This window comes from Pleurodeles waltl, chromosome 12 (genome assembly GCF_031143425.1).
Source record: "Pleurodeles waltl isolate 20211129_DDA chromosome 12, aPleWal1.hap1.20221129, whole genome shotgun sequence".
NCBI lineage: Eukaryota > Metazoa > Chordata > Amphibia > Caudata > Salamandridae > Pleurodeles > Pleurodeles waltl.
In genome coordinates, this window is record NC_090451.1 from 523,335,114 (window position 1) to 523,348,109 (window position 12,996).

Sequence of the window (12,996 nt, forward strand, 5' to 3'; positions counted from 1 at the left end):
AAGGGGTCCCGAAGTTGAAGTCCCTGGCTGAAGCACCTCAGTCAGGAGGTTAGTCGTGACCACCACAGAAGGAAGCTTGAGGCCGAGGACCACAGATGCCCTGCTGATCACCATTGAATACGACACTCCCTCCACCGTAGCCACAGTAGAGGGAGAAAGCATGCCCGCGTCTGGAGAAGTAGGCTCCGTGGACAGAGGCCTAGAGCGTCAACACTCTTCCCATGTCTCATCAGCCGAGCGATGGGGCAAAGTGAAAGAACGTTTGGCACTCAACTTATTTTTGTGACCGGAGTGTCCAGAAGATTTTGAATGTGACGAGGAAAAGTGGTTATGACTCAGTGAGCAGTTTTGTGACCTTCCTCTCGAACAAGACCAGGAGTGATGCAGAGTTGAGTGTCGGGCTGCCATGAATTTCAGGAACTGCTCCCTCAAAGCCTTCAGGTTCTTGGCCCGGCACTCTAAGTACGACTTTGGGTGTTGGTCCAGACACCAGAAGCACATGAGGTGCAGATCTGTCACTAACATCTTTCAGTGACACTAGTCACGCGGTTTGAACCTGGTCCTCCGCGACATCCCTGGGCGCACCAAAAAGTAAAACATCACGACAAAAAGGTCAAAGCTAGTCAGAAAATTCACTAAGGGTACCTCTTCTCCGGATCGGTGCGTGGCGCGGAAAGAAAAGAACGGATGTCAGCGTACCAGGGTGGTGCCTATATACAACAGCCAATTCATCAAGACGACCACAATGCCAACAACGCACGAAGATTCGACCGATGCCACCTGACGGCACGCAAGGATACTGCTCGAAGAAAAGGCTCCAGATCCAGTCGGATCCCTGGGGGAAATTCTAAGGTAAGGAATCTCCAACTAGAAGTCTATCAGATACATCGTGCAACTTTGAATGGAGTAAGTGTTATGATGCAAGTGAGTCATGTTTTTACTTACCTGATTTGGATGAAGTAATGTGGTGAGTACAAACACTGGCATGAGAGGGAGTCCTCACAATTGACCAGGATCATCGCACTGCAGACTGATCTATAATGGGTCTTTGACTTCCTCAACTCTGTGACAACTAATTTTGTCTTGTAGTCACGGACAGTCTCCTTATTCATCTTGGCACTGGAAGTTACCCAGTTTGTCAAATCCTTGGTGAGAGTGCTGTCAACATACTGCATTAACAAACACATCATCCATAGCTTACTGCAGGTCATGACTTTAATGTGTAACTACAGATGCATATATACAAGTGGGAGAACTTCTGTCCAAGAAATGGAAAGTCTACAAAACAATACAAGGACCAATACATTTACAAAACATTCAAAATCCTTACAAAATGGCCTGTATTGGTCCACTCTCTGAATATTTTCTATATTTTTTATTTTATATTACAAACTTAAACTGTGACCTCTGAGCAGTTTATAGATTTATTGCCCTTCACACTTTATAATTTACAAGTCCTTTAAGAGAGGGCAAATTCAAGGTTTCCATTCTTTACAAAAAAATACAAACAGTGAGAGCAGTTTCTTCTCTTGATGGCTGGAGCATGGGTGAGCATTCGTCATCAGCAGTAAGGGTCATACCACTTTGGTGAAAGGCAGATTTTAAAGATTTATACCTCACAGTATCTTGACTTGTTTCGCCCAGCTTCATCAAGACCAACCCCCAGTCTAACACATTCACTTTTTACAGTTTGCTTTAAATGTATTTATTTTTTTTTAACACAAATTAGTGATTAAAGGTCCAGCCCATCCCACACCCTGCTCAAAAAGGAAAAAAAAATAAATTACATAATATTGAATCCGGCTCTTCAATATTCTTTAGAAATCTCTGCCTGTAAAGAAAAAATCTCCCCCAGCTCCCATCTTGTCCATACAAGTGCTTGGCATTATCTTCTGTCTCTCAAAGTCAATCCTGCGGCAGTAAGCCTCACACCATTGTACACAATTTGCACGCACCCCAAAAAAGGAAATGTCCAGGCTAAAAGTTTCTCTCCAGTTCGATGTATTTACACTAGTTGAAAACAATATTCACAGCAACTTATAGAATTTGGCGAAATGTCAAAAAATATTTATATATTTATATTATATTGATTGAAACAGGTCCTCCATGTGAGGGCATTTCCTCTGAAGCATGGGATCATCAGTACCAAAATAAGCGAGGTTGGAAAAGTCAGGTAGAGTGCAGATAGATCTTCCAGTTAACGCTTGTTGGATACGGACCTCCAGGCTGTTACTTCTTGCAGCAAGCATTTGTAGGGTTATCAGACCAGTGCTCCATTTCTACTTAACTGGCCCCAGTACCTTCCATCACTTGTTGAGCTTGCTTCTGCCCCATGCAACACTGTGCAACAGACTGAAACAACCTGCAACAGAAAGGACCAAAGCACTAGTCAGAAGAAGCCAATTTGCAGTAAAATATGGCATACCAGACCTCCATTTAGATTTTACATGATTTTGAATAAAACTCATACCCCTCATGTGAGCACCTGGAAAAAACACAAACATTTGAGCAGTAGTAAAACAAATTGAAGCCATATTCACCTTTCTTGCTCACTGACAAGATATAGAGGCAGGTGAAGAAATAAAAAGTGAAAGTAAAGGAGTATTATATTGAGTCGTACACAAAAGACTTATCAGCCCACACTCAAACACACCAAAAGGAAAAGGTTACTTACCCTGCAAGTATAAGTTTGTAGCTTGTACTACTTGTAGGAGGCTGGCTCAGTTTATGGTGTACACCTATGGTGTGGAACCCTATACTGAGTCCAGGCAACCCTTAGTGATAGTGTTTAAGTGTGCAGATAGCACGAGCTCTCCAGGGGTAACTGTGGTGAGCAGTAATTAACCACAAGAAAGAAGCACACCAGTGTAGGAAGCTGGCCTGGTGTGTGTTGGACACCTATGGTGCTGGCATCTTGTACCAGGTCCAGGAAACCCCTTAAGTGAATAAAGACAGTGTCTAGGAAGCAACGGCTCTCTAGAGGTAGCTGTGGATGAGCAGCCAAGACTTATCCAAGAGACATACAACGCTTATGCAATACCACAACAGTCAAACAGTAACTTATCACACATGACAGGAACCACAGTGTTACAAAAATAAGGATACTTTATTACAGTACCACTACACTCAATGACTTATAAGCAGTCCACCTGACCAGACGTAAGTATACACTATGGAAAATGTCACTTACCCAGTGTAAATCTGTTAGTGGCATGTTCTGCTGCAGATTCACATGCTGTGCATACTTCTGCCATCTAGTGTTGGGCTCGGGGTGTTACAAGTTGTTTTTCTTCGAAGAAGCGTTTTTGAGTCACAGGATCGAGTGACTCCTCTTCGGCTCCATTGCGCATGGGCATCAACTCTGTTAGATTGTTTTCCCGCAGAGGGTAAGATAGGAGTGATAGGGTATAAAGAAAAGACATGTCCATGCTATCTATATATGGAAAATGTCACTTACCCAGTGTACATCTGTTCGTGGCATGAGACGCAGCAGATTCACACGCTGTGCATTGTCCTGCCATCTAGTGTTAGGCTCGGAGTGTTACAAGTTGTTTTTCTTCGAAGAAGTCTTTTCGAGTCACGAGACCGAGGGACTCCTCCCATTTCGGCTCCATTGCGCATGGGCGTCGATTCCATCTTAGATTGTTTTCCCCGCAGAGGGTGAGGTAGGAGTTGTGTATATAGTAATAGTGGCCATGCAATGGAGTAAGTATGTATGTACATAATGTGATTAAAAGTATTATATTTACAAATTTACAAATGTACAAGTTTAATTTTAATCAACTTATAACGGCTACAGGCTCTCGGGGAGGTGGGAGAGATGTGAATCTGCAGCGTCTCATGCCACGAACAGATGCACACTGGGTAAGTGACATTTTCCGTTCAATGGCATGTGTAGCTGCAGATACACATGCTGTGCGTAGACTAGTAAGCAGTTATCTCCCCAAAAGCGGTGGTTTAGCCTGCAGGAGTTGAAGTTGTTTGAAATAATGTTTTTAGTACTGCTTGTCCTACTGTGGCTTGTTGTGTTGTTAACACATCCACGCAGTAATGTTTAGTGAATGTATGAGGCGTAGACCATGTGGCTGCATTAAAAATTTCTGTCATTGGTATATTTCCTAGAAAGGCCATTGTGGCGCCTTTCTTTCTAGCGGAGTGTGCCTTTGGTGTAATAGGCAGTTCTCTCTTCGCTTTAACATAACAGGTTTGAATACATTTAACTATCCATCTGGCAATGCCTTGTTTGGATATTGGATTTCCTGTATGAGGTTTTTGGTGAGCTACAAACAATTGTTTTTTGAAACTGTTTGGTTCTATCAATGTAGTACATTAGAGCTCTTTTTATGTCTAATGTATGTAATGCTCTTTCAGCTACAGAGTCTGGTTGTGGAAAAAACACTGGGAGTTCCACAGTTTGGTTTAAGTGGAACGGTGATATAACTTTTGGCAAAAATTTGGGATTTGTGCGTAGAACCACTTTATGTTTGTGTATTTGTATAAAGGGTTCCTGTATGGTAAAGGCTTGTATTTCACTTACTCTTCTGAGAGATGCGATAGCTATTAGGAAGGCTACTTTCCAAGTTAAGTATTGCATTTCACAAGAGTGCATGGGTTCGAATGGTGGACCCATGAGTCGCGTTAATGCAATATTGAGGTTCCACAAAGGAACTGGTGGTGTTCTCAGTGGAATGATCCTTTTTAGATCCTCCATAAATGCTTTTATGACTGGGATTCTAAATAGTGAAGTTGAGTGTGTAATTTGCAGATAAGCAGAAATTGCTGTGAGATGTATTTTAATGGATGAAAAAGCTAACTTAGATTTTTGTAAGTGTAGTAAGTAGCTTACAATGTCTTTAGCGGACGCGTGTAATGGTTGAATTTGATTATTATGACAGTAATAAACAAATTGTTTCCATTTATTTGCTTGACAATGTCTTGTTGTAGGTTTTCTAGCCTGTTTGATGACCTCCATACATTCTTGTGTAAGGTCTAGGTGTCCTAATTCTAAGACTTCAGGAGCCAGATCGCTAGATTGAGCGATGCTGGATTCGGGTGTCTGATCTGTCGTTTGTGTTGAGTTAACAGATCTGGTCTGTTTGGTAGTTTGATATGAGGCACTACTGACAGGTCTAATAATGTTGTGTACCAAGGTTGTCGTGCCCAAGTTGGTGCTATTAGTATGAGTCTGAGTTTGTTTTGACTCAGTTTGTTTACTAGATACGGAATGAGAGGGGGAAAAGTGTAAGCAAATATCCCTGACCAACTCATCCATAACGCATTGCCCTTGGAGTGAGGCTGTGGGTACCTGGATGCGAAGTTTGGCATTTAGCGTTTTCTTTTGTTGCGAATAGGGCTATTTGCGGTGTTCCCCACTTTTGGAAGTAGGTTTGCAGTATTTGTGGATCAATCTCCCATTCATGGATCTGTTGGTGATCTCGACTGAGATTGTCGGCCAATTGGTTTTGAATTCCTGGGATGTATTGCGCTATTAGGCAAATGTGCTAAGAGAGACAGTTGTGATGAGTGTGTGCCTCCCTGTTTGTTTAAGTAATACATTGTTGTCATGTTGTCTGTTTTGACAAGAATGTGTTTGTGTGTTATTAGCGGTTGAAATGCTTTCAGCGCTAGAAACACTGCTAGTAGTTCTAGATGATTTATGTGAAGTTGTTTCTGCTGAGTGTCCCACTGTCCCTGGATGCTGTGTTGGTTGAGATGTGCTCCCCACCCTACCATGGAAGCATCTGTTGTGATTACGTATTGAGGCACTGGGTCTTGGAAAGGACGCCCTTGGTTTAAATTTACAGGATTCCACCATTGAAGCGAGGTGTGTGTTTGGTGGTCTATCAACACTAGATCTTGAAGTTGACCCTGTGCTTGTGTCCATTGTGTTGCTAGGCACTGTTGTAGGGGCCGCATGTGTAATCTTGCGTTTGGGACAATGGCTATGCATGAGGACATCATGCCTAGTAGTTTCATCACTAATTTTACCTGATACTTTTGGTTTGGGTGCATGTTTTGTATTACGTTTTGGAATGCTTGTACTCTTTGTGGACTTGGAGTGGCAATCCCTTTTTTTGTGTTGATTGTTGCTCCTAAGTATTGTTGTATTTGACACGGCTGGAAGTGTGATTTTTAGTAGTTTAGTGAGAACCCTAGTTTGTGAAGGGTTTCTATGACGTATTTTGTGTGTTGAAGACACTGTTTCTGGGTGTTGGTTTTGATTAACCAATAGTCTAGATACGGGAATACGTGTATGTGCCGTCTTCTGATATGTGCCGCTACTACTGCAAGGCATTTTGTAAATACCCTTGGTGCTGTTGTTATTCCAAATGGTAACACTTTGAACTGGTAATGTACTCCTTGGATTACAAACCTTAAATATTTCCTGTGTGAAGGATGTATGGGTATATGGAAGTACGCATCTGAGATCTAATGTCGTCATGTAGTCTTGTTGTTTGAGCAAGGGGATTACGTCTTGAAGTGTCACCATGTGAAAGTGATCTGATTTGATGTAAAGATTTAGTGTTCTGAGATCTAAAATAGGTCTTCGAGTTTTGTCCTTTTTGGGTATGAGAAAGTACAGGGAGTAAACCCCTGTCCCTTTTTGATGAATGGGTACTAGCTCTATTGCATCTTTCTGTAACAACGCTTGGACTTCTATCTGTAATAGATCCATGTGTTTGGACATGTGTGTTTTTGGCGGCACATTTGGTGGTAATTGTAGGAATTCTATGCAATAGCCATGTTGGATGATGGCTAGGACCCACGAGTCTGTTGTTGTTGTTTCCTCCCAATTTTGGTAAAAATCTGTTATTCTCCCCCCCACTGGTGTTACGTGTTGGGGATTTGCGACACTGAAGTCATTGTTTGTTTTGAGGGGTCTTGGGACTTTGGAACTTTCCTCTAGTCTTAGGGAACTGTCCCCCTCTGTATTGTCCCCGAAAGCCTCCTCTCTGATACTGGCTCTGGTATGTGGGCCTGGTTTGTGAAGTTGAGGGTTCTGTGGTTTGACCCCGAAACCCCCCTCTAAATTGTGTCTTCCTAAAAGTGCCTCTGCTCTGTGGGGAGTAGAGCGCGTCCATGGCCTTGGCCGTATCTGTATCTTTTTTCAACTTCGATAGCAGTGTCCACTTCCGGCCCAAACAACTGCTGTCCATTAAAAGGCATATTAAGCACAGCCTGTTGGATTTCGGGCTTGAATCCTGAGGTGCGCAGCCATGCATGTCTCCGAATTGTCACCGCTGTATTTACAGTTCTTGCAGCTGTGTCTGCTGCGTCCATTGCTGAACGTATCTGGTTATTTGAGATACTTTGGCCCTCTTCTACCACCTGTTGTGCACGTTTTTGGAATTCTTTGGGCAGATGTTCAATAAAGTGTTGCATTTCATCCCAGTGGGCTCTGTCATATCTTGACAGCAAAGCCTGTGAATTCGAATTGGCCATTGATTGGCCGTTTGTGCTGCCACTCTTTTTCCCGGTGCGTCGAACTTGCGACTTTCTTTGTCGGGTGGTGGTGCATCTCCGGTGTGCGAATTCGCCCTTTTACGTGCTGCGCCTACTACTGAATCCGGTGTCAGTTGCTGCGTAATGTACATAGGGTCTGTTGGTAGAGGCTTGTACTTTTTCTCCACCCTTGGAGTGATGGCCCTGCCTTTAACGGGTTCTTGAAATATTTGCTTTGCGTGTTTCAACATTCCCGGTAGCATCAGAAGACTCTGGTACTGACTATGTGTGGACGACAGAGTATTAAATAAAAAGTCATCTTCGATAGGTTCAGCATGCAGTGTCACGTTGTGAAAAGCAGCTGCTCTGGAGACCACCTGCGTGTAAGCAGTACTGTCTTCAGGTGGTGATGGTCTTGCTGGGTAACTGTCAGGACTGTTATCAGACACAGGCGCATCATAAAGGTCCCATGCATCTGGGTCATCTTGGCTCATGCTTGTGTGTGTTGGAGACTGCACCATAGGTGGGCTAGCGATTGGTGATGATTGGGGTGAGCGTTGAGGTGATGGTGGCGGAGTTACTTGTTTTGCCACCTTTGCTTGTGGTGGTTTATCCTTCTCTTGGAAAGCCAGTTTCCTTTTCATCCTTATAAGAGGGAGAGTTCTTATCTTCCCTGTCTCTTTTTGGATACGGAGCCTTCTCTGTGTACTTCTAGCTCTTGTCCGAATTTATGGCTTTGCATTTGTGTGGAAAGCCCTTGCTCCTTGGTGTAGGAACTTGTTTTCAGCCCCGAAGCCGCATGTTTCGGTATCAAAACCTTTTCCACTGTTTTTTTCGGCTCCGAAGCCACTTTTTTGTGTTTCGGTGTTCCGATTTCTCAGTGCCGACTCATCTCAGTGCCGGTCTCTCGATGTCGAGATCGTTCTGACCCGATGTCTCGGAACAGAGTCTTTTCTGTGCAGGTATCTCGACCGGAGTCTGATGACTTCGACACATGTGTGCCCTTTTTCGGTGCAGATGGACGGTCACCGCTTTTTGGGGTTAAGCCATGGCCTGCCGGCGGTGGCGTCCCCTGGGGTCTGATGATTTTAACGTGAGTTTTGGCCGGGGCTGTTTCACTCACGGTTTTCGGCATCTGTTCTTTTTCGGCCTTGTCCGAGTCTGCAATGGAGAAGGTTTCTTCTTCCTCCAAGTCGTGGTGTCCTGACGGCCACGACGCCATTTGAAGCCTTCTCGCTCTCCTGTCCCTCAGTGTTTTCCTCGATCGAAACGCTCGACAGGCCTCAGGTATCCTCTGTGTTCGGGAGACAAACACAAATTACAGACCAAATGTTGATCTGTATAAGGATACTTGTTGTGGCATTCGGGGCAGAAGCGGAATGGGGTCCGTTCCATTAGTCTTGTAGACGCACGTGGTCGGGCCGACCAGGTCCCGCCGGGGAATCGAAACCCCGAAGGGCCACCGGAGCTCTTCAAAATTCAGTGTTGATCTGTTATAACTAACCCGATACCGAATGCAAACAATACCGTCACATTTTTCCGATATCTAACTAACTTTCCGAACCGAAACACGGAGCTAAGAGGAACACGTCCGAACCCGATGGCGGAAAGAAAACAATCTAAGATGGAGTCGACGCCCATGCGCAATGGAGCCGAAATGGGAGGAGTCCCTCGATCTCGTGATTCGAAAAGACTTCTTCGAAGAAAAACAACTTGTAACACTCCGAGCCCAACACTAGATGGCGGGATATGCACAGCATGTGTATCTGCAGCTACACATGCCATTGAACATATATATATATATATATATATATACATACATATATATATATATATATATATATATATATATATATATATATATATATGGAAAATGTCACTTACCCAGTGTACATCTGTTCGTGGCATTAGTCGCTGCAGATTTAATTTTTTGCATGGTTCTACAAGAGGGGACCCTCATTGTGTATCGCCTTTATGACTGGTATCCTAAACAATGAAATTGAGTGCGTAATTTGTAGGTAAGCAGAAATTGCCGTAAGATGTATTTTAATGGAAGAGAAAGCTAGGTTAGATTTTTGCAAATGTAGTAAGTATCCTACTATTTCTTTTGCAGATGCGTGTAAAGGTTGAATTTGATTATTATGGCAGTAATAAACAAATCTTTTCCACTTATTTGCATAACAGTGTCTAGTGGTAGGTTTTCTAGCCTGTTTTATGACCTCCATACATTCCTGTGTGAGGTCTAAGTGCCCGAATTCTAGGATTTCAGGAGCCAAATTGCTAGATTCAGCGATGCTGGATTTGGATGTCTGATCTGTTGTTTGTGTTGTGTTAACAGATCTGGTCTGTTTGGCAGTTTGATATGAGGTACTACTGAAAGGGCTAGTAGTGTTGTGTACCAAGGTTGCCTTGCCCATGTTGGTGCTATTAGTATGAGTTTGAGTTTGTTTTGACTCAACTTGTTTACTAGATATGGAAGAAGTGGGAGAGGGGGAAAAGCGTACGCAAATATCCCTGACCAGTTCATCCATAGTGCATTGCCCTGAGACTGATGTTGTGGGTACCTGGATGCCAAGTTTTGGCATTTTGAGTTTTCTTTTGTTGCAAATAGATCTATTTGTGGCGTTCCCCACATTCTGAAGTAATTGTTCAGTATTTGGGGGTGAATTTCCCATTCGTGGATCTGTTGGTGATCCCGAGAGAGATTGTCTGCTAATTGATTCTGAATTCCTGGAATAAATTGTGCTATTAGGCGAATGTGGTTGTGAATCGCCCAATGCCATATTTTTTGTGTTAGGAGACACAACTGTGTCGAGTGTGTTCCTCCCTGTTTGTTTAGGTAATACATTATTGTCATGTTGTCTGTTTTGACAAGAGTGAATTTGTGGGTTATTATGGGTTGAAATGCTTTCAGAGCTAGAAATACCGCTAACAGTTCTAAGTGGTTTATATGAAACTGTTTTTGGTGAATGTTAAATTGTCCTTGGATGCTGTGCTGATTGAGGTGTGCTCCCCACCCTGTCATGGATGCATCTGTCGTTATTACGCATTGTGGCACTGGGTCTTGGAAAGGCCGCCCTTGGTTTAAATTTATACTGTTCCACCATTGAAGCGAGATGTATGTTTGGCGGTCTATCAACACCAGATCTAGAAGTTGACCCTGTGCTTGTGACCACTGTGATGCTAGGCACTGTTGTAAGGGCCGCATGTGCAACCTTGCGTTTGGGACAATGGCTATGCATGAGGACATCATGCCTAGGAGTTTCATTACTAATTTGACCTGTATCTTTTGGTTTGGATACATGGCTTGTATGACATTTTGGAATGTTTGTACCCTTTGTGGGCTTGGAGTGGCAATTCCTTTTACTGTGTTGATTGTTGCTCCTAGGTATTGCTGTGTTTGACACGGCAGAAGGTGTGACTTTGAGTAATTGATTGAGAATGAAAATGTCACTTACCCAGTGTACATCTGTTCGTGGCATCAGTCGCAGTAGATTCGCATGTTTTGCAATAGCTCGCCATCTGGTGTTGGGCCGGAGTGTTACAAGTTGTTTTTCTTCGAAGAAGTCTTTCGAGTCACGGGACCGAGTGACTCCTCCTTTTGTCTCCATTGCGCATGGGCGTCGACTCCATCTTCGATTGTTTTTCCCCGCAGAGGGTGAGGTAGGAGTTGAATTGTAGTAATAGTGCCCATGCAATGGAGTGACTAAGTATGCACCTATTTAAGGTTGAGATGATACATATATAAATAGTTGAAGGTAACTTCCAAACTGCTACAGGCTCCCGGGGAGGCGGGTGGGCACATGCAAATCTACTGCGACTGATGCCACGAACAGATGTACACTGGGTAAGTGAAATTTTCAGTTCGATGGCATCTGTCGCTGTAGATACGCATGTTTTGCATAGACTAGTAAGCAGTTATCTCCCCAAAAGCGGTGGATCAGCCTGTAGGAGTGGAAGTAGTCTGAAATAATGTTCTTAATACGGCTTGACCTACTGTGGCTTGTTGTGCGCATAACACGTCTACACAGTAGTGCTTGGTGAATGTGTGAGGCGTAGACCATGTGGCTGCCTTACATATTTCTTGCATTGGGATGTTTCCTAGAAAGGCCATGGTAGCACCTTTCTTTCTGGTTGAGTGTGCCCTTGGTGTAATGGGCAGCTGTCGTTTAGCTTTAAGGTAGCAGATTTGGATGCATTTAACTATCCATCTGGCTATACCTTGTTTTGATATTGGGTTTCCTGCATGAGGTTTTTGAAATGCAATAAATAGTTGTTTAGTCTTTCTGATGTTCTTTGTTCTGTCAATGTAATACATCAATGCTCTTTTGACATCTAATGTATGTAGTGCCCTTTCAGCTACGGTATCTGGCTGTGGAAAGAACACTGGAAGTTCCACTGTTTGATTTAGATGGAACGGTGAAATAACCTTTGGCAAAAATTTAGGATTGGTCCTTAGGACGACCTTATTCTTTTGTAGTTGTATAAAAGGTTCCTGTATTGTAAACGCCTGAATCTCGCTTACTCTTCTTAGGGAAGTAATGGCGATGAGAAATGCCACCTTCCAGGTTAGGAACTGTATTTCGCAGGAGTGCATGGGTTCAAAAGGTGGACCCATAAGTCTAGTTAGGACAACATTTAGGTTCCATGAAGGAACAGGTGGTGTTCTTGGTGGTATAATTCTCCTAAGGCCCTCCATGAATGCTTTAATGACTGGTATCTTATATAGGGAAGTTGAATAGGTAGTCTGCAGGTATGCAGATATTGCTGCAAGGTGTATTTTAATGGAAGAGAAAGCCAGGTTAGATTTTTGTAAGTGAAGCAAGTAACCCACTACATGTTCTGGAGTTGTGTGTAATGGTTGTATTTGATTAATGTGGCAGTAGCAAACAAACCTCTTCCATTTACTTGCATAGCAGTGCCTGGTGGATGGCCTTCTGGCTTGTTTTATGACTTCCATACATTCTTGGGTAAGTTGTAAGTGCCCGAATTCTAGGATTTCAGGAGCCAGATTGCTAGATTCAGCGATGCTGGATCTGGGTGTCTGATCTTTTGGTTGTGTTGTGTCAACAGATCTGGCCTGTTGGGCAATTTGATGCAGGGTACTACTGATAGGTCTAGCAGCGTTGTGTACCAGGGTTGCCGTGCCCAAGTTGGTGCTATTAATATGAGTTTGTTTTGACTGAGTTTGTTTACCAGGTAAGGAAGGAGAGGGAGAGGAGGAAAAGCGTAAGCAAATATCCCTGACCAGTTCATCCATAGGGCATTGCCTTGGGACTGTTTGTGTGGGTATCTGGATGCGAAGTTTTGGCATTTTGCGTTCTCCTTTGTCGCAAACAAGTCTATCTGAGGTGTTCCCCAGAGTTTGAAATAAGTGTTCAGAATTTGGGGGTGAATTTCCCATTCGTGGACCTGTTGGTGATCTCGAGAGAGATTGTCTGCGAGTTGATTTTGGATCCCTGGTATAAATTGTGCTATTAGGCGAATTTGGTTGTGAATTGCCCAACGCCAAATCTTTTGTGCTAGCAGGCTTAACTGCGCGGAGTGCGTCCC

General features: G+C 43.5%; 1 protein-coding gene across 1 annotated transcript in view; it reads right to left on the reverse strand.

Moving 5' to 3' along the window:
* Positions 1 to 1,197: 1,197 nt before the first annotated feature.
* Positions 1,198 to 12,996, reverse strand: part of CNOT1 (CCR4-NOT transcription complex subunit 1) — a 1,177,977-nt gene continuing 1,166,178 nt past the window's right edge. The window contains exon 50 of the mRNA XM_069215998.1: positions 1,198 to 2,362. Coding sequence (XP_069072099.1) covers positions 2,284 to 2,362 — 79 coding nt within the window. The 3' untranslated portion in view covers positions 1,198 to 2,283. The remainder of the gene's footprint in view (positions 2,363 to 12,996) is intronic.